The sequence below is a fragment of the Columba livia genome, chromosome 2 (genome assembly GCF_036013475.1).
Source record: "Columba livia isolate bColLiv1 breed racing homer chromosome 2, bColLiv1.pat.W.v2, whole genome shotgun sequence".
In the NCBI taxonomy this organism is placed as follows: domain Eukaryota; kingdom Metazoa; phylum Chordata; class Aves; order Columbiformes; family Columbidae; genus Columba; species Columba livia.
This window is the reverse complement of record NC_088603.1, coordinates 35831650-35853451: the sequence shown is the minus strand read 5'-3', so window position 1 is coordinate 35853451 and position 21802 is coordinate 35831650. Positions and strand designations below refer to the sequence as shown.

The 21802-nt window shown below is 43.3% G+C and overlaps 2 protein-coding genes across 36 annotated transcripts in view; one reads left to right on the top strand and one right to left on the bottom strand.

The window, feature by feature from the left end:
- Positions 1-4423: 4423 nt before the first annotated feature.
- Positions 4424-19205, bottom strand: CBX3 (chromobox 3). Of its 15 annotated transcripts, none has more exons than XM_065051370.1 (7): positions 18754-18990; positions 16158-16208; positions 14235-14378; positions 12189-12331; positions 10435-10600; positions 8256-8350; positions 4424-6795 (listed from the first exon to the last, which is right to left on the bottom strand). In XM_065051370.1, the coding sequence occupies exons 3-7, from the start codon at positions 14274-14276 to the stop codon at positions 6669-6671; spliced, it is 573 nt and encodes a 190-aa protein (XP_064907442.1). In that variant the 5' UTR covers positions 14277-14378; positions 16158-16208; positions 18754-18990; the 3' UTR covers positions 4424-6668. The 15 variants fall into 15 exon arrangements, with proteins under 15 accessions (XP_064907442.1, XP_064907440.1, XP_064907450.1 ...); XM_065051368.1 differs by lacking the exon at positions 18754-18990 and adding an exon at positions 17799-17998; XM_065051378.1 differs by lacking the exon at positions 18754-18990 and adding an exon at positions 17799-17992 and having other exon boundaries at positions 14212-14378.
- The window catches only part of HNRNPA2B1 (heterogeneous nuclear ribonucleoprotein A2/B1), an 18632-nt gene continuing 14806 nt past the window's right edge, over positions 17977-21802 (top strand). For 7 of the 21 annotated variants that reach the window (XR_010470088.1, XR_010470086.1, XR_010470087.1 and 4 more), the window contains exon 1: positions 17977-18214. Coding sequence is in view for 12 of the 21 variants with exons in the window: in XM_065051355.1 (XP_064907427.1) it covers positions 18185-18214 (30 nt within the window). In the remaining 9 variants the exon portion in view is untranslated. Of the gene's footprint in view, positions 18215-19312; positions 19767-19915; positions 20135-21802 lie in introns of those variants that run through there. The other 14 variants (XR_272557.4, XR_010470085.1, XM_021280866.2 and 11 more) reach the window with 5 other exon arrangements.

The window sequence follows — 21802 nt, the reverse complement described above, 5'->3', positions numbered from 1 at the left end:
GGAGAAGGCAGCGGCTCTGTGTCACAGTACACAGCAGAGGCATTAGCTGAAAGAGACCATTTCTGATTGAAAGCATTTAATATAGAAACAATTGAGAAACACACACACAAATCACCACAATCTTCTTTGCATTATGATTTCCCAGAGCAGACATGTACCTTCAGATGTGCAAACAAATAGTCTCAGTTCTGGAATTTAAAGTACCTTCGAGTTGGGAATAAGGTGGAGATTTGCTCACCTCTCATCCAAAGAGAAAAAAATGTGTCTTTGCTCTGGTCGGGCAATGGTGCTTCGCTTACAGTCCTGTGGTATTACGTTGCAAAAAGTTTCCACATCCTATCTTGAGATGAGAACTATCTTTAGGATTATTTTCTAAAAATTCCTTGGAGAAAATTAAGCAGTATCAGTGCATTTGTATCTTAGACAAACTGGTGAGTGAGCCAACTAGGGAAGGTGCCCCACTGGACCTGTTGTTTGTGAACAGAGAAGGACTTGTGGGTGATGTGATGGTTGGTGGCTCTCTTGGGTATAGTGATCATGAAATGATAGAGTTTTTGGTTATTGGAGAAGTAAGAACTGCTACCTTGGACTCACACAGGGCAGAGTTTGGCTGGTTTAGGAGCCTGGCTGACAAAATTCTTTGGGAGGCAGCTCTGAAGGGCTAAGAGTCCAGGAAGGCTGGACATTCTTCAGGAAGGAAATATTCCAGGTGCAGGAGCAGGCTGTCCCTGTGTGCCAAAAGACAAACTGGTGGGGAAGAAGACTGGCCTGGCTGAACAGAGCTCTGGCTGGAACTTTGTGGGAAACTACGGCGGGTCTGTGGATTCCCTGAGGGGGAGCATGGGAACAGAAATTAGCCTTGAAGATATTAAGGTGTACCTGTGAGAAAGAAGGGAGTAAAGGAGTATCTGGAGATATTAAGGTGTACCTGTGAGAGACAAGGGAGTAAAAGAGTAACATTGATGACAGCAAAATTAGCCAATGAGATGTTACTACTGCAACTTGTAACCAATAGCAAAAAGACACATGAGCTGGTGAAGACTATATAAAAAAGCATTTGTGGCAATAAATGGAGACTGCTGTTTGTACTTAAGAACTTGGTCTATGTCATTTGTCCATCTCAACCGTGACAGAACTTGGGAATAAAAAGAGAGTTTATGACATTTGGAAGAAGGGGCAAGCGACTCAGGAGGACTACAAGGATGCTGTGAGGCTAAGCAGTGAGAAAATTTGAAGGGCCCAAGCCCAAATAGAACTCAATTTGACTACTGTGATAAAACACAAAAAAAATGTTTCTATAAATAAATTTACGACAAAAGGAGGGGTAAGGAGAATCTCCATCCTTTGGATGTGAGAGGAAACATGGGGACAAAGAATGAGGAAGAGGCTGAGGCACTTAATGCCTTCTGGGCCTCAGTTTTTAATAGTACTAATAAAGACTAGTTGTGCTCCATGTACACAGCCCACAGAGCTGGAAGATGAACAGGGAGCAGAATCAAGCCCCCATAGTCCAAAGCAAAACGGTTAGTGACCTGCTACACCACTTGGACATGCACAAGTCTCTGGGTGCAGTTGGGATCCATCCAAGGGTGCTGAGGGAGCTGGCACAGGTGTTCACCATGCCACTTTCCATCATTTATCACCAGTCCTGGCTAACTGGGGAGGTCCCAGTCGACTGGAAGTTGGCAAATGTGACACCCATCTACAAGAAGGGCAGGAAGGAGGATCTGGGGAACTACAGGCCTGTCGTTCTGACCTCAGTGCCAGGGAAGGTTATGGACCAGATCATCTTGGGTGCCATCACACAGCACATACAGGACAACCAGGCAATCAGGCCCAGTCAGCATGGGTTTATGAAAGATAGGTCCTGCTTGCCTACCTTGCTTGCATCAAGAATAGTGTGGCCAGCAGAACTAGGGAAGTGATCGTCCTGCTCACTGTCAAGGTGAGGCTGCACCTTGAATCCTGTGTTCAGTATGGGGCCCCTCACTACAAGACATTGAGGTGCTGGAGAGAGTTCAGAAGAGTGCGATAAAGCTGGTGAGAGGCCTGGAGCATAAGTCTGGTGAGAACTGGGGCTGTTCAGCCTGGAGAAAAGGAGGCTGAAGGGGAGACCTTATCGCTGTCTACAACTACCTGAAAGGAGGTGGTAGCATGGAGAGGGTTGGTCTCTTCTCCCAAGTAGTGGGTGATAGGATGAGAGGAAACAGCCTCAAGTTGTGCCAGGGGAGGTTTAGATTGGATATTAGGAAAAATTTAATCACAGAAAGGATTGCCAGGCAGTGGAACAGGCTGCCCAGTGAAGTGGTTGAGTCATCATCCCTGGAGGTGTTTAAAAGACATGTAGATGTGGCAGACTTGGTAATGTTAGATTAATACCAATAGCTGATCCTAACTTTCTTTAATATGCCTTTTCTTTATAAAGACAGCACTTTCTGATTATTTAGCCTGCTTATAAAATCAAACAACAAGGCCCAGTGTTTTTTGACAAAGACTTTGAAGAAAAAATACAGAGATTTCAAAGAGGAACTCTATGCAGAGGAGTGCACCTGAAACTAATTTTGGGGAAGAATCAGACATAGAACCCAGTGATGCCTCTGCTGGCCTTGCAAATCTGAGGCATTTGTACATTCAACCAAGCAAACAAACCAAACCCTGCCATCTAATACCATACCCAGAGGGGCTATCTTTTTACCAGATTAAAATAATATTGCAGACACGGCAATGAATAGAAGTACTTGACCACTTAGCTAAAACCATTATCTAGTAAGAAAATCCATCACAAAAGGCTATTGCATTCTCAAACACCATGTCATCAACACAAGCATCTTTAGACATAAGAATATGAGCTCCCATCTGGCAGGTGCCATCTGGACCCCTGAGAGTCGTGTCCAATTCTCTCACCATGTTAATAAATCCCAAAGTGCTTACAAGGAAGAAAAGCACCGCTCCTGCTTGCATGGGGGTGGATCAATTACAGGCTCTTTCTCTCGTACAAGTGCTTTAGTTTTGCTTGGCCTACTTTTTTTTTTTTACTTAAACCATCTTCAGTTTATCTGAAATGAGAGCCCAGACTGCTCTGACAGGAGTCCCTAAAAAGGATTTTTGGAGACTGAAGATTTCCATTGGAATTTCAGAAGGATCTGATGTTACCCAAGCTGATGGCTGGGACTGCCCTCTAACAGGAAGGGGCAGAAGCAAAGCTCAAACCTTCTGCAGCCTCTTTCCAGGTCCTGCTAAGATGACGGTACCACCAAACACTTTACTGCAGGTGCTGCACATCCTCTCGAGTGTTGCCACAAATAAAGGGTGGGAGAACAGCAAAACACTCTCAGGAGGAACTTTCCTGTGAACAGTACACATCCAAGACAGGATAAACCCCACAACAGCTGATCAGCATATGCACTCTGCTAAACAAAGCACTATGTAATGAGCTAGTGGAGACACAGCTTCACAAATCAACAAGGAAAAACGTGCCTCCATTCGACCCAGCACCATTTTGGTTCAGGAACCATTCAGGTATTGCACTTCAGCTTGCACTACAGCAAGACTTTTCATTTTGGGGGAGGCACCTCAGAAACAAATTTGGGGGCATCTGGCTTGGCTGCTAGTCCAAGTTTGGAGGTCTGTGTCAGCAGAGTAGATATATCTTAACACAAGCAGCTAAATTCAGAAGTTGAATTAAAGGTGGCACTTTGAGAAGAAATTCCAAACAGAAAAAGGACACCAAAGGTAAGGAAAGTGCTGAGGATGTTCAAGAAAGCTCTTGGATTGGAAAGGAGGGCAATCTTTCATAGCGCAAGAGCCTAATTCAGGTGACTAAATAAGATAAATAATAATTAGCAGTGAAGTTACGTTTGAAATTATGGCAACATATGTTGAGCCCTAAATGTACTAAAATCTATTGTTAAGAAATTGTCAAGTGGTTTTAAAGAGAACTGGACCATGAGTTTAGAAAAATTACAATGAAGCATGTAGAATCTGTGGTGAACTGATAGAACTCACAATGCTGGTGGCTTCTTCTGCAGCTATTTGTTTTATTCCACTTAACATCAATTGATCTTTAATTAATTTGCAATTAGTTCAAGACTAATGAACAAATTAGGAGGTTTTAGAAACGCAAAATGTAGTATTCTTTCCCAGCAAAGAACCAGGTTGTGAGAGGATGATGCCATAACTGATCACAATTTGAATTTTGTGTAACCTGCTTAAATTTAACTCAAGAGTGTTTTCTTCAGCCAGAGCGAGGAGAAGTACTGGAGCAAGCACAACCAGTTTTTTGTTTTGGTGTTTGGTTTTGGGTTGTTTTACTTTTTCAGGACAGCAGCATCGACCAAGACCAATCATGAAATGACAACCTGAAATCTATTTGTTTTGGTATAAGAAAGGACAATGACCAGAAACCTCCGCAAAACTCACTAACTACAGAAGATATCTCATTTATTTAATCAGTTAATTTTAAATTAATAACATTTGTTACTTTTTGCATATGTATGCAGCACATTCAGCATAATTTTACATAACTTGTAACTTTTAAGTGTTGCATTTCATTACTATCAAAATGCAGTTTGACACAAAGTGAGAAAAAAAAGGAAACAAATACCAGTAAGCATTACTACTGTCATAAAGTAAAAAATTAGAAATCTAAATAATTGTCTAACAAGCTGTAAAGTTGTTTAGATGTGAATACAGTGCATTTTTTACAGACAGTCAGAGGAAAGAACCAAGTTTAATGTAAAAGCTCTATCTAGTTGCAAATCTGTATTTTAAGGGTTACAAATTGAGGAGAATCAACCTTTCAACCAAAATCTCTAGTCTACCACTAACTGGCAATTTAAATAGTTCAACCTGTATTGCTTCAAACCAGCAACTTCATATAAACTTGATAACCACACTTGGAAGAAAGTATAGAAAGTGTAAAGTTTCAGACAATAAAACACAAACTGTAGAATAACAGTTTTAAGACTCCTTGAAAAGCACTCCACACTGAAGGAGGAGGCAGGAGATTGCAAGCTGCTTTGGAATTGTTTGGCTTGTACGTTTCTCAAGCTAGTGGGTAAAAAAACCCAGAATTTCAGACTCCTATATACTAAGTATATACATATTTCTATTCTAAGCCCCAAAGAATTAAGCCATGAACTTTGTAGAAGACTTACACATATGACAAGGCTGGGGTAATTTGTCTGAGAAGCCAGCTAAGCTCTGAAATTGTCATTACCCTGGTACAAGGGAACCCCCGCACTAACAGCAATATCTCATTTTTCCTAAAGCCACAAATAGATGGCAACTGAATTCTGCCCAAACCCAGCACTAAAATCTTGACAAGGCAGTTACCCATAAAAAGGTAATTGAGCATCAGTTTAGCCACTGCAGCATTTAACTTCAAATAAATGTTTTACAATGACAAGTTTTGATTCACAATGTAAATGGCTTTTGAAGCTATGTGAGGGCAAATAGTAACAGTGGCCATTGACACGTGGAGAGGCACAGTTCAAGGCAAACCACACCATGGTAGTCAAAACACCAACAAAAGGTACGTTGATGAAAGCATGTGAAGACGAATGGCAACTTAAGAATGGAAAAAGGCAACTTTCCTCCTCCTGAGTTCCCCACCCCTTCTGCCCTTCTGAAGGCATTCTCCAAGCAGCTAATCTATAGGATTCATCTTAAAATTCAACCTGAAATAGAAACAAAGTCTTATTTTTTTTTTTTAAGTATATGACTTAAGTTTCTTAATTAAAATATTCCACTTTAAAGGCAGAACTATGTAAGTATTCTTCAGGCTGGTCTGAAACCACTGCTAGTTATACTATAGCCTTGTATTAAGACCAGAAATTAAAGCAAAGGCTGACACCATCAACACATGTCAAGTATTTCCTCATACACCTGCAGAGGTCACCTCACCTTGTGACCAGCAACCATACCCAGGCAGTATCGTTGCTGTCTGTGACTCAAACTTCAGTGCCCAAACCATATACAAAGAATGAGAGCCTGGTATTGTGATTACAGAGAAGCAATGGGGTAATATCAATTAACTAATTTACCCTCCAAAAAAACAACTTACAGTTAAATATATTACAAATTCAGAGCTTAACATATCAAAAGTTCAGAAATATCATATCGCTTCAAAAGAGTCACAGCCTATCAGTATAAAGGAAGAATATAAAACTATTTTATTGACCACTGTTCACCAGTATTTACAATAAAGTAAACAATATACAGTCTGATAACATTCAAATTACTACAAAGTTAGTTTTCACCTGGTCTTCTTGAGGCCAAGTGATCCCAAATACTAAAAAGAATGACTCTACAGGTTTAAAGGGCTAGGTTTGGGTAAAGAAGATACATGCACATCAATAGTATAGAAGACTACAAAACATCTGTGAGTTTGTTTAGACATTCATTATGATTTTGTAATAACTATGGAAGTTTATGAATGTTTTATAAAAGCTTTTACCTAATATGGAGGAAGCAGTAGTATCAAATGCTCTCTCATGATAAATGAAACAAGTTGCAGAAAGCTTTTATTTACTTGCTGTTGATGCAAAACATACTACTTCAAAAAAATATCAAATTTGATTCTTGTTAGAATGTATGTTTGTCACATTGCTAATAAATCAAATTTCAGGTTTTAATATTCATATATATAAAAAAAGCAATGCAAACAATTATTGTGCTTCATCTTCTGGGCATGAATGCCAAGTTAGTCGCTCTTCATAAAAAGCAATTACAATCTGAGGACACTTCACGTTCGCTTCTTTGGCCAGCACCAGATCTGCCTCATCAGAATCTTTCCTGATGTAGAAGAGAGTGGGATTTAAGAAAACACAGAATCAGTAATTCAGTAAGATTAACAACTCCTGATAGGTTGTAAATTCTGAAAAGAATATCAGCTAGAAATCAGTTCTCAGTATACCTTTCACTATAGCTACCAGGAATTTCCATGCTAACAGCAAGGTTTCATAGCTGCATCTTCCTTTTCTTCCCTTCCTGTATTTTTGTCTATTTGAAAGGAAAACGCTATTCAAATGGAATCTTTTATATGGTTACCTGCTGCATTATGTAATTAAAGGAGTAAAACTTTGCTAATTTTGTCAAATTGCTGTATTGCTTTTGCAACTTGCTGTATTTCATACTGCTACTCTTGATGCTGTATTGGGGTAATAAACTTGTCAGTCTGACATGCCTCAGATTCAATTTTTAAGTGTATGCTGCCTTTACAAGTCGGTTTTATGCATACATATTATTATCTATGTTTGTTGACTACAATTATGAAAAACTAATCAACTGCAACTGAACTAAAAAAAAAAAGCTGCTTTTTGTACATTTCTTTTCTGTCTGGTGTTGCCAGTTATCACTACAGAAATTCAAATAGTCAAAATCTATACTTTGCAACTCTTTTAAATTCCACATAAAATGTATAGAGAAATTGAAAAGGCAGAAGGGAGGCAGAATCTTTCAAAGCACTAATTTTCAGCAGCCAAGGCATATCACATGACTCATCATTTATCTGGAGACCCCTTCTCAAAGGCTGTGGAAAGCTATCATCCTTGCCATCTCCCCACCATAAGAAATCTAACCCCCAGAAAATGCTAATTCATTTTATTGTATTCTCAACACTGGGAAAAAAACACTAATTTTATCCTACTTGTTCACAAGGCAAGAAGTCCTCCTATCAACATTATAGCTAATGAAGCTGGTCTCCACCCACCCTCCCAACACCACAAACTTGCCCCATCACTTCCCCCCTCTTTATGAGCCCATAAGGATAAACCTTTCCTTCACATTGTTTATTCATCTCAACCTCAGCTTCATCCACTAGTTGCTTCCAGTTCCACGGCTGCATGCAGAACAGCTGGCACTACTGTTGGTTAAATAGTTGGCTATCCAGCAGCTGGTTTCTGCTTATTGAAACACGCAAAGCTGGATTTCTGCCTGCCATTCCCTTAGCAAGAGCACTACCGAGATCCAGCTTTTCCATACAAATGCAAATTTTTCCACATTTTATCAGAATTTACCTTTCAAATTTCTACTTATGTAAAACTGGACCAATAGAAACTGAAGTCATTTGGGTTTCGAAGGAAGAGGTATTAAGTACTAACTGGTTAGAGAAGCCTTGTGTTTAAAGAATACAAGGTTAATAAGCAGACTACCAGCTTCTCTGTCTTACTCCTGAAATGAAGTTGTCTCACTAACCTAAGTGCGACTGCCTGCCCTCCCTTAATACGGACGAGAACTGTGCATGTAAGACTTACCATTTCATGAGGAACATAAGCTCTCCACTGCTATCCGTAGCCCCAATTATCCGCTCGGGATCAAGACCCCTTGCAAACCCTCTTGGTTTATCAACCTATTGAGTAAATTAGAAGATTGTTATCTAGTTTAAAATAAAATTCTCTTTTGGCATTAGAGCTAGATATATGCATTCTTGTGTATATATTATGTGAGTATAACAAAACTAAAGCATTACTTAATTATAAAAGCTATAATTACATATAATTGTTTGAAGATGATACTAATTTTATTTTTTCATGACTGATCTTCAGGCCAAGTGTCAAGGTTTAACCCCAGCTGGCAACTTAGCACCATGCAGCCGCTTGCTCACTCCTCCCCCCTGGTGGGATGGGGAGAAGAATCAAGAAAAAGTAAAAGTTGTGGGTTGAGATAAAGACAGTTTAATAGGACAGCAAAGGAAGAGAAAATACTAACACTACTCCTACTAAGAACAACAGAATATACAAAAAAAATTATGCACAATGCAATTGCTCATCACCTGTTGACCAACGCCCAGCCTGTCCCTGAGCAACAATCCCAGCCCCTGGCCAACTTCCCCCCAGTTTATATACTGAGCATGACATCCTATGGTATGGAATGGAATATCCCTTTGCCCAGCTTGGGTCAGCTGTCCTGGCTTTGCTCCCTCCCAGCTTCTTGTGTACCTCCCTGCTGGCAGAGCATGGGAAGCTGAGAAATCCTTGACTTAGTATAAGCACCACTTTGCAACAACTTAAACAGTCTGTTATCAACATTATTCTCTCACTAAATTCAAAACACAGCACTATACCAGATACGAAGAAGAAAATTAACTCTATCCTATCCAAAATCAGGACAGTATCCACCCCTTATTCTATACCATTTACATCATGCCGAGGCCGTACGCTTTCCAATACATTCAAAATAACTGCCTTCTTCTCCTGTCTTTGGATATATACACACAGATATCATTCCCTTAGTCTATGGGCCACCCCTCTAAAATGTCTGTTGAGTTCATTTAGGTGTAGAGTAAAAATTAATGAATTTTACACCAATGTTTCTAACATTTCTTTCTGAAAACTCAATACACAAAACAAGTGATCTAAAAATCCTCATAGCAGATAAACAAACCATCATGGCCAGTAAAAGCAAAAGAGACAAAGCCAAAATGCACTCCTGGAAATGGGAAAAACACATCCTTATCAGCAAAAAAAACAGATTTGGGTTGTCTTAAGCCAACCATGAAATTGCACCCTTGGGGGATATCTCAACTCTTCTTGGCTCACTGGGATTGCACTGGCAGTAAGGAACATCACAACTATTTCCTGTATTAGTTCCTCTAGGTTCACAATATCCTTTTTGAGAAAGTGGCCACTACTGTACCAGATAAAGGCACACAATTACCTTCATAGAGAAATGACTTTTTTTTTTCACTACTCTTCAACTATTCCTTCTGATGCCTTCCAAATTCTTTGACAGTAACCACACATCCAATAGCTGTCTTCAGCAAACCACTGACATTGCCAAACAGTTTCATTTCAAGTTGCTAGTTTGGAAGCTATAGAGAAAAATGTAAACTATGGAGCACATTATTATATGTGCATTATTTTTTACTTATCAGTGCTAAATTTGTCACATTGTTCATTTAAATTGTAGGAGAAACCCAGACCTTTAAGAAAAGGTAGGCTTTCTTCAGTCACCCTTTCTACTCCCTCTCCACCATCATGTCCAATCCTAAACTGAGTAACTGCCTAGTCTTGACATTTTGCCATCTTGTCACTTACCTATTTAAAATCATATACTAAATATGAAAGCCAAAATAGAGCTTCATCTTTGTTCCATTCATGAACCTCTTGCTCTAATACAAACTGACCACTTAATATCATTAATAAATAACTCTCAAGCAGTCTTACTTTCAATCATTCCTTAAGCACCATGGGACAATGCAAGAACTTTTACTCATCATGTCAATCAATCATCTTTTACCCACCATTTGGAGAGTCTCATTAACCGCCATGAATGATTTCAAACCACAGTTCCAGATGTCGTGTGATTTTTACAGTTTTAAACCCATGTTTGGTCTCATTCTCAAAGTCACAACAGGATTTTGGGGGGGATGGGGATGGAGAGTTAGGGAAGAGACACAGCAGAATAAAGCTTAGCACATGAACACATACTTACAGAATCACGCTTTTTCTTTGATTTACTATCATCAGATTCACTATCTGACAAAGATTTTCTTTTGGCACCATCTGTTTTTTCTTTACCAGCTTTCTGAGAGTTCAGAAAAGCTTCGATTAGCTCTGGACAATCTAAGTTTTCTTCAGGTTCCCATGTGTTGTCAGCACTGAAATATACACACATTTATGTAAAACTAGGAAAAGAAGAAAAATGTAAAACTAGCCACATGGCTCACCTTAAGCAAGTTATTTTTTTTTTTTTCTCATTATGTAAGGGAGGTTTCTTAAACCTAAGGATGCTTGTCTTGCCATCTTTAATAACCTTCATGTACTGCATTTGATGACTGAAAGAAGTATGCTCTGCTATTGTCGAAAAACAACATTCTTAAACTGGACATACAGAATAAGCAGCTCCATTAACTCCTGTGATCTGAGTGGGATCACAGGAGTTAAAACAAGCAATCCCCACCCTACCAAAACATACCTGTCCATTTTAAACTCCCTTCCCTCGTTTCTCTAAAGACTGTCCATGCAAACAAACCATAAGATACAAGCACTATGACTGACAGAGAACAGAATATACACAACATACACTACAATCAGCTTAAGTATATATGTCCAAGCTTCTATATATGAGGAATGCTCTCAAAAGTTTTCTCCAAGCACTGAGATCAACTCTGTCTAGAACTATCTCCCTCTTTCACTTGACTACAGGAGGGGGACAAAGGTTCCACATCCCAAGCCGGGCACCGCAGATGTTCCAATGAGTGTGCATTTTATTAACGAAAATGTTAATAAGTTCATGAATGTTCCCTGCAACAACTAAGCACCTCCTCAGAAGTCCTCGTGCACAAACACTGCACAGCCCTACTGCACAAGCAGGATGCCTACAAATTATTTTCAGCTACAAAATTGTATTTTTACAACTTCAGATCAGACCCTTGAATATTAAACACATTGTGTTCTGCACTTATGTACTTCTCACTACAGAAATGTAAAGTGCTACAATGCAGAACGTTGCAATGCAAACACTTTGGGAAGTATGCAACAATAATGTGACTGTATATGTAACTGCTTATGTCCAAATTCTAGGTGCATCACCTTTTTTCAGCTAGTAGTCTGCCAGAAAGTGCCACAGAAAGGAAGAGGCACAACTACATACCTTCTTTAGCAATCAGCTTGTTAAAGCCCACTGTAACATTTTTTGTGCTTCCATAAGTCCTGGGAAAGAGACTCAAAAGATACCTTTCGGGTATGCCTAATAAAGGTAACCATGCCTCAGAATTCCTTATGCAAACTCATCTAATTTGAGAATAGCGCAGAAAAGTGAATAATAAGCAAACTATCTGCTTCAAATTCATCACTTCAGACCTGCCTACAGTTTAAATCCCAGCAAAATTTCTTCCTCAGAAGTAACATTCATTCCATCACACACGTAACAACTGTCAGCCTTGCTCACCTTGATAGATACTGACACAATCAAAGAACAGTGGTAAAAGAACAATTACTAAGGACTTGGCAAAAATCTTGGAACATTTTACGTAGCACAAACACTAAGCTACATATCTTCTATTTTATTTTCATACTTGACTGCCCCACTTGAATATGCATTTATAGATGTCCTTCTCTTTAAGTTCTTTAAAATGTATCCCCATCATCCAATCCCCTCTCTGCAGTTATTTCAAATAAATGGTTAGCATTCAGCATTCTAGCAGGATTAAAAAAAAAAAAAAAAAAAAAAAAGTAATGCCTTACTCTGTAAATCCTTTCCACTTCAAGTAGTATTCCACCTTTCCATTTACAACACGTCTGTCCAGGACTTTCTCCACAACAAATTCTTCAGGCTCTGCCTCTTCAACTTTTTTACCTTTGCCATTCTGTTTCTTTCCCATTTTGTGCTACAAAAGAAATTCAGAATGACATTACTCATTCTTTTGCTTGACACAGTTACTTCACTGGCCAAATCCAACTTTGCTCAGTGAAGAGCAAAGAATCACGTACTTTTTCACACTAAAGCCAGAAGCTCAGACCCCTTTTACGTTAGTGCATGTGGTCAGGTAACCTGAGCGAGACATGTTAATGTTTTGGGTTTTTTTCAGCTGCTTAATGAGATACCCAACACCAGTTTTTTAAAAGGTGAAAGATTTTTGTCCTTACACTCAGTGCCTCCACTCCCCTTATAAATTTAATTCTCAGAGTGCTACATGCTCAAAAATTATGAAGCTTCTAGAAGTTAACTCTATGCCTATGAAAAGGCAGATGGCAAGAAACAGCATAAGGCAGAAGTAAAGAAAAGTAATAAGGGAATGGTGAAAATGCGCAAAATAGAAAAGGGATGCTACTCAAAAAAAGGTGGTTCCTACCTTTTAAAAAAAAATAAAAAAAAGAAGCTGATGGGAGCAAAATTTATGCTGTATTGCTATAATAAGCAAAATACTCGGCAATAACCCGTAACTAGTGAACAGGATGCATGTTCGGAGCATTCCATTAGTGCAGTCCCTTCTCATTCTTAGCCATGCACCAATGTAACTTACATTCAAACAGATGTCACAAAGGTGCAAAAATTTAAAACAGCTACACTTAAGTACAGCACTTAACATGTAAATAAAATTTTGCTAACTTAAAGAACTTTATAAATATTTTAAGTTTACATTCGATACTTCAAGTAATACTCTTTAAGTTCTTAAAACAAATATTACATCCACATCATCCTCAAGGCATTCCCAGTTTAATAAGGCGCAATTAAATAGTAATTGAAGGACACGTTTCAGAATTTCTTTCTTTGTAATCTTAAAAAGATTGGAACAAGGCTATCGTGTTGTTATATCACATTTCTGGAGCACTAGCAGACCAAAAGCAGTTTGCTTGCCATTTTGGACCGCACCTTATAATGAAATTATTAAAGTGGTAGCCACAAACTAATGGGTGCAGTATTAAGCTCCTAAAACATATAGTCATGCAGCACCCTAAATCAAAGTGGACAGAACTAATTCCTCACTAATGCACTTCCTACAGAACAGAAAACAGACAAGCAAAAACAAAGAGCACTTCTATTTGCTTGATGGCCTTTCTCTAGTCCTCTCTAGAATTAATGCAGGTTAGTTTGAGAATATTGCAAAGCAATTTTGAAACTGTCCAATTTAGGCTTTGTAGAATTTTGTCCTGATGTGGTGAATGGTAAAAAAAAAAAGGTATGCGTTAGAAGAAAAACCATCTTCTTTTTGTAGACCAAAGATGTGAAGCAGATTCTTTCATTACAAAGCCCTATTTTTGTGCCACTTATTTTTCACAATTACTTTTTCCTTCCCTCCTCAAAATAGCTTTAGTCTAGTTAGCAACACATTAATTAAAGGTGCAAACAGTGAAGACAAGTTTCAAGTTCCTCTTTCAAACAGCAAATTTCTGTATATGATTGTATCTCATGTGACATTTGTTTTGATTTGGAATCATACAAGTGAGATTATCTAAAACAGAGCATGTATTTCCAATTAGATTTTAACTGCCTGCATATCCCAGGTGTATTTCGACCACAGCATTCATGTCTGAAAAGTGTCAACTTAAGCACACTGGCTTTTTTTGCCTTCATAGTAAAAAGAACGCAAGACTGGAAATGAAGGAAAATAGAAGCATGAAGATGTCCAACGCTTCTATGAAGGCAGCTGCTTTCAAGAAAACGGAAATGTGAAAAAGAGAAATGGGTAGATATGAGGAAAACAAACAAACAAAAAGAAGCGGAGGAAAAAAGAAAAAAAAAAAAAAAGACAAAGACTCACTATACCATAGTAATAACATTATAATTACTGGTGATGAGGCAAGCAGGCTACAAGTGGGGAACATCTCCATCTGTGTTCTCCGTTGGACTATAATTCTTTGATTCAATGGAAGACTGTTTTCTGGTACTCTTTTCGGCTTCACTAATTCTCGTCACTTAAATGTTTTGGATTTCTGTATCAAAGCAACAATTGTTTTTTTTACTTTCTAAGACTTAAGTATCTACATAATCTTCCACAGAAGAAAACGAATGCCATGTGAGTCTGTATTTTTTTCTTGCAGTGCAGTAAGAAATAACAAGATCAACAATATGTTGCTTTTTGGTTTAAATATTAGAGATTGAATTAGGTCTTGTGTGCATCAGCACCACCTTCCAAACCCCTTAGCCTTTCCAACCTATTAAAATAATACTTGATCACAAAGCCTGCAGAAATACTGAACACTTGTTAAAAACCCTGTACATTCTGAGATTACACAAGCCAATGTAAGCCTCAGCCCACAAGTGAATGTGGTACCTGACTACTGAATGTCCACTAGACCCCTAAAGCTTCCTCCTCTAGGGTTGTAAGCTGCAACTTGGGCATCTGACCACTGAATGCTCATCTATGGCTCATTTCCCTTTCTGCATTCAGAAGTCAAGTATGACAGATGCAGATGCTCTCCAGCGGATAATCACTCTTTCTTTGAGGGGCAAGATTAAAACACTGATGTGACACTCTGGTGAAGGATTTTAACATACAAGAGGCAACAAAATCAGAATTTACAGTTCCACAGCTATGCTATCGCTCCATACATTTAGGTTTTGCATGCAAGTACATAATGAAGCAGAATTAGTTATGGTTCCCATGGGAACCATAACTGATTTTCCTGACCTGTGCAGTAAAATTCTCAACAATATCAAAAGATTAAAAATACTGCACTGATTCTTTCCTCTCCCTGAGGCACCCCCTCCCCAGCCTGGCTAACTCCTTCTCTTCCTCAAATTAAGGAAGAGTGTGCAATCAATTACTAACTGAAAGTTCAGACATTCACCTTGGTGAAATCTTCTCAAATAGTTTATCATACAATATAAAGGAAGTTACTCCACTGCACTTCTAAGCCAGGGGTTAATACAACTTTTTAATGTATCTTGATCTGGGTCAACTAGTAATAATTTCAGTAGATTTAAGAAAAGGCCTTTTGAATGCATTGTAGATCAGCTGTTCTGCTTTCCAAATTTTGAGTTGTATATGTGTATTTTCGCTTACTTCCCCGCCTCAACCTCAGATGCATCTCACACTATACTTTTTCAGTTGTCTTTCACAAAACTACGCATCATTATTAGTTGAATGGTAACCAGCAACCAACTGCCCTTAGAAGTCCATTTTTTAATGTCAAGCAAAGCTTTATAGGACTTGAGATCCATGAATGCATCATTAAAACGGTCCAGGAGGGGTTGACATCTGATAATCTCTGCTCCTATGAAATTCAAAGAAACTGTTATTTGTTAAAATCATTTCAAACGGCATCTTAACTATGCCACATCATTTCCCAATAATGTTATTATTCATCTGTAAAGACTGCCTTTTCTCAGGCAATTAGTTTTCCCCAAATACACTGGGAGAAATTAAATGAATACATGATTTTGATTTTGTTACATATATGATGAATTACATGGTGTACTGAAAGGAGGCTAATAAAATGCTTAGTGTTTTCTACTGTAGGACAGATGAAATAGTGCAGAGACCTTTAATTTCTTTTTCCCAACAAGTCTCTTTAGAAATGGCAGATTCATTAAAGCCAAAGATAATGTCCTTTCTAGTAGCCTTACTTTCTGGATCTGAAATTTTGGTCAGAATAATGCTGGGGAGGGGAGATGTGGATGTATCTTTTAAATGGAGATGCCAAGTTATAAGTTTGAAGAAAAAATATGTTGATTAAATCCTTATATACTTTAGGTGTGCATGAACTTACCAATGCAGTTTTATTGGAGGCCATTTTTATTGCAGACTTGCAGAGCTTTTACTAGAAAAATGCATGACAATTAAAAGGAAGTTTACATTACTCAGAGAAAGGCATCCCAATACAAGCATGGTCCTTGTTCCAACCCCCATATATTCCCTGCATATAACATTTCTAATACGGATTAAATCCAGAACAAAAAGTAGGTTACTACTTTGTCCGGCATAACCCAGTAACACACCATCATGCTAGCCAGTATAAACAATAAAGTGGTATATAGGGTTGAAAAAAGGTTTTTAACAAGGCCTTCTAAGGCACAGAGACGTTTCTAGGGAAAAGGGGGAGGACCATCAGGGATGCTTATTTCCCTAAACCCAGCAGAACAGGAGTTCAGATTCTAGCAGTTAATCAAGATATACCTAGGTATATTAACTGCATATCTAGTGGGGAGCAGCTACATATCTGTGTTGTAATGAGTCACCCATTGCTCTTACATTGTAGTAAATGCTTATAAACAGCAACTACTAATCTTAACTACAAGGTTGCCTTCTGATTCTCAAATTTGCAGAAGTTAAACTCCTAGAGCAATATTAACTCAGCTAAGCTGTATATACTACTTTTTTGACCTACACAAATGATGTTGAACACAATCCATCCCCTTTTCCATGTCATTTCTCATGTTGGCCACCTCCTCGGGCACGTATTATCCCCGCCCCACTGCAAACTATCGAACTGTTATAATTCCCCATATGCCTGAGCAAGGCAAAAGAGTAAGTCCTTCAAGGCCAGACAACCTCCCGGGCTTGGCAATCCCACCCAATCCTCCCTTGACAGGGAAGGTGGATTTTGGCAGTCCCATGGGCAGTGGGGTAGACGGAGTGGGAGAAAGGCAGGGGCTAGGGCCCCACTGCAGAAGGGCTTGTCTTGTCCCCATTCGAAAGGCAGGACAAAGGGGAAAACAAACAACAATAACAATAATAATAATAAAACCCCCGTGCCACTCCCACCAGAAAATAAAGAGAGCCCTGCGGAGGCCTAACGGGGGAGGCTGCGCCTCGGGCCTGCGGTGGGCGCACGTGAGGCCGGCGGGGACGCCCTGGGCGAGCTAACGGGACTGCCCCGGGCGGCGCGAGGCCGGCCCGCCGCTCACGGCGAGGCCTGAGGGGGGAGGCCCGCCGCTCCCGCCCCGGGCAGCCGCCGTCCGGCGGGCCCTGTACGCCGCGCGCCCGCCACCGGGGCCCCCTCCACACCGCCTCCCCCGCCACGCCACGTTTCCCCCAGGCCCGGCACACGCCGCCGCCTCCCGGAGCGGTGGCAGGCTGGCTTTGTCTCCCGAGCGCGTCCGCCACCGCGCGGGTGCCGCTGCCCCCGCCCCCCGGCGCAGCCCTCCTTCCCCGCCGCAAAGCCCGCTCCCTCTCTCCCGCGCGGGCCGGGAAGCGCCGTGCAAGCGCCGGGGCCGTGCCCCCCCGAGCCGCCAAGGAAGCGGCAGCGTAGCGAGAGGAGGAGGGAGGCAGGCGGGCTGCGCCCCGCATCTCCCCGCCGCCGAGGCCCGCTCCGCGGGGAGCGGAGGGAGGGGGAATTGGGGAAGGAAGGAGACGGCTGGAGGGAGAGAAAGCGGGAGAGAGAGAGATAGAGAGAGAGAAGGATACAGACTTCAATGGTGCCCAGCCGCTCCGGTCTCCCGCCTCCTCCTCGCCTCTCGCCCTGCGCACACTGTGCAGCGCCCGCAACAGCGATATCTAAGGGGGGTTGAGTCGGGGGGTGGGGGAAGGGAGAGAGAGAGAGAGGGAGAGGGAGGGAAGGAAGGAGGGGGTGGGGAGCGGCTAGGCGGCAGCGCGGCGCAGGGCGGGCGCGGCGGCTGGTGGGGCTGGGCTGGCCGAGCACTGCGCGCCGGCGGCTGACGGGGCAGAGCGCACGACGCCGCCTACGCGCGAGCTGCAACCTCCTACCGTCGTCGCCGCCAGCACAGGAGGGGGGCCAAGACGTCTCTCCAACGGGGGGCTAGCGCAGGACCGCGTCAGGCGTCCAAAAGAAGGAAGATGCCTCGCGGCGACAGAGAAAGCGACTGGGTGAGCCGGGGGCGGCGGGCGGGGGAACGGGCCAGCGGAGCCCGGTAACTGCAGCCGCCATGATGGCCGCCGCCATGAGGGCGCGTTGGGCCGGAGCGGGCGCCGCCCGCCACGGAGCGAGGCCTTTAGTCGGTGTGGGAGGGCGGCCTCGGCGAGGCCCGGGAGCGGGGAGGGCGGGCAGCGAGCGGCGGGGTGGGTTTGAAGCCCGTTGCGGCGAGGCTGAGGGGGGGCGTTTGGAGCGCGGCCATTTCCCGCGCTGCGGCGGGGAGGCCTAGTCGTTAGGGCGCTAGGGGAGGGTGGTGGGCTCAGAAAGCAGTGCGGGGGAGAAGCTGGAAAACTCTTTCTAGGAGTGGGGAGAGGGGTCGGAGTCGGCTGGGGAAGGCTTCACTCCGGGCGAGGAGCCGCGGGTGGATCCGCGGTGGCTTTCCCCGAGAGCTGCGGGAGGGAGGGGGGTGGGGGGGAAAGAGGGAGAAGAAGGGGCGGGAAGAAAGGAGCAGCTCCAGCGCCATTTCCCTGGTGCGCGGGGCAGCAGCACTCACCCTTTGTCGCGGTGCGTGCGGTGCCGCTGAAGAGAGAAAAAGGGAGGGAGGAGAGGAAGTAGGAAAAGGAGAACAGAGTGCCGAAGCGGGCGGTGGGCCCGATGTCGGCCGTGTGGGGTAGAGCAGCGCAGGCTGCGGTGGAGCCCGCCTCCCTGCGCTGGCTCCCGGCCCCCAGCTTTGTGTCGGTGCTGGCGCCAAAATCTGGGTCGTTCTCACTTCCTCCTGCTCGGGCAGAGGGGGAAGGGACCAGGCCGCCAGCAGCAAGGGGAGTTTTCGGGGGTGCGTTTTACTCTGCTCACGCCCGCTCCCTACCAGTACCACAGGTGGCCACCGAGAGAGCGGCGGGGGGAGATGCGAGGCTGCTTTCGGTTAATTATAACCCCCTTCTCGGAGGTTTGAGCCTTCGGTGCCGTTCGGCTTTTTCCGGAAAAAAAAAAAAAAGGCGCGTCACGGGTGCCAATCGAGATCGGAGCCGTTTCGGCTCCGCTCGGGCACGTATCGCGAGTCTCTTCCGTTGTCGGAAATTGCCGAACGCGCTGGATAGTCCATCACCGCTGCGGCTCTTTCTCCGGAAATTGCCGAACAGGTTTTGAACGCCAGTCTTTTCTGCCTCGGCAAATTCCGGAAATTGCCGAAGCGAGTCGAACGGGATTCCATTCCTGTTTCGGCTTTTTCCGGCGACTGTCGAAGTGGATAAGCTCGACGACGACGGCTCCTTCGGCTCATTCCGGAGACGGCCATTACTAACGGAGTTGATGACTTTTTATTACGTGATAAAATCACGCAGGGGCGTTATACAGAATTGTTGCCCGTTTGGAGATATTTAAGCTCCGGCTCCAAGCTTTTTTTGTTTTTTTTTTTAAACGAAAACCTGGGAAGGGAGTCTGGCTTGGAGAAGGAGGGCGCTAGCACTACGTGGAGCTGAATTTCAAATTGCGTAACAGTTAAGGCAGCCATTACTGACCAGTTGTACGCTACTCTCGAGCAGGAATAGGTAAACCATGAAGAACATGGTACGTGAAAAAAGGGAAAATTCAGGGTTTGCTTTTAAGGAGGGCGGCAGGTTTGGTTATGGGTACGGAGTGAAATTTTCCGGCTGTGGACGTTACGAGTGGGGTTGAGCCCCCGTCAGTGCAGGTCGGTGCGCTGCGGGTGGGGGGGGCGGCTGGTTGTCTTCCCGCAGAGGAAGCGTTAGCGGGCAGGAAGGTTCTGGAAGCGACGGTTGGGGCTGGTGCGCAGCCGAGAGGGGCGGCGGAAGCTGCGGTAGCCGTGCATGGCGGGTGGGCGAGTTCTTGAATCACTTGACGTGCCCGTTAGCCGAGCTGCTGTTAAGGTGGCGCTGAAGCGGGGAGAGAACGGAGGGGCACCCGCGACTATGGAGGTCAGTTAATGCGGGATCCGGGGCGAGGGCACCCTGAGCGGCCGGGGCGGCGCTGCCGGTAATGGCGGTGGCGAGGGGGAGGGCTAAAATGGCGGCGCCGAGACTCGCTGGTGCGTGAGACTGTGAGGATTCCTCTGGGAGCGATAAACGGACTAAGGGAGGGGGGACGGCAGCCGTAATCGTCTAGTGTCTGCGGGGGGCGTGAAATAGCGTTTGCGGGCAGACTCGTCCTGGTACCCTGTGTGCAGATGCACCCTAGAAGCGGTTTGCACCACTTGGTTTCTGCTTAGCCTGAGGACTCGGGTTTGGGCGTTTTTTTTGTTTGTTTTTTGCCTGGGGTCGGTGCTTGCAGGAGTTCTTTTCCCTCCCGCCTCATCGCTGTCCCTGGAAGCGGCGGCTGGTTCTGGGCGCCATTTTCCCCTCCTGGCTGCGGGCGCCCTGTGTTCCTGATAGCCGCCACATGGCGGAGCCGGCTCGGGATAGCATCTGGCTGCGAGGGCGGGGAGAGAACGCGGAGGAGCTGAGAGGGTGAGCGGAGAGAGCAGCGTCCTTCGTTTGGGATCAATAAACGCAGCTTTGCTTTCGGCAGGCCTAGCCATGGTTGTTTAGAGATGCCACTAGCTTGTTTTTGTTAACCGTTCTTGTTACTTACAGAAGCCTGCAGTCAGGTCGGAGTATTTGTGCACACATTATTGCTGTATGAAACACATTTCCTTGCTCTAGTGATTATTTTTTTCAGCAAAGACTACGTGTTTTCCAGTCCTTTAAAGTGTTCCTTTAAGCCTGCGAATGGAGGCTTAAAATAAGCACTCATGAAAATTCTGCAGAGTTCATAAAGATTTCCTCTCACACTCGCTTCCTACCACAGAGTGTACTATGGAAATCTTGAAAGAGGTTTTTCTTCCAGCTCTTATATTGTGGAGGTGGGTTGTGTTGGGGGAGAGGCGATTGTTTTTACCAAATGAGGATTTTTATCAAGATTCTGAAAGGAACTGGAGTGATAATTTTATCATATGTTTTAGAGCTTCAGTATAAACTTCAGATGATCTGAGCTTTCTGGACCATGGTGGGAGGTTAATGGTAGGCTGAGTTGCTTAATATTGGCACATGTTGTGGTTTAACCCGAGCTAGCGATACAACCACAGTAGCTGCTCACTCACCCCCTTGCCCACCCACGCCTCCCCAATAAGGAAGAGAATCAAAAGGGAAAGGAGAAACTTGAATTGACATAAACACATTTTAATAAAATAACAATACTAATACACTGCTAGTAACTATATATATATATATATGTAGAAGAAATAAAAAATACTCGAGGCAATTCCTCATGAACCCACTGAGCAGCCAGTCCCAGGAAACAGCACCTAGTCCCAAAGAGAGAAGAAAGAGGAAAAAGGCAGAAAGGCTCAGAGGCCTCTGCAGAATGGCAAAAGGCCAAACTGAAACTCCTGATCCAAACTGCCTTGGCTGTGCCCCAGAGCAAGCAAGAGTGAGGAAAAAAGTGGAAGAACCAGCCGGAAGGGCCCAACTCTCTTTATGTATGAAGCATAGCACTAATGGGATGTAGTACTCTTATTGATCAGTCTGGATGTCAGTCAAGCTCTGCCTCAGCCATGCACCTCTTCCTCAATGTCTCACACCTGTGGGCAGAGTGCGCAGAGTGTCCTT

Excerpts from the sequence above, each read along its gene's own strand:
- CBX3 (XM_065051383.1), bottom strand. The coding sequence starts at position 16,181 with ATGGCCTCCAATAAAACTGCATTG. Across the intron at positions 12,333-15,594 it reads CATTCATGGATCTCAAGTCC|GCACAAAATGGGAAAGAAAC; the intron begins TATAAAGCTTTG and ends ATTTCTTTTGTA. Across the intron at positions 8,351-10,434 it reads CAAAGAAAAAGCGTGATTCT|GTTGATAAACCAAGAGGGTT; the intron begins GTAAGTATGTGT and ends TTTACTCAATAG.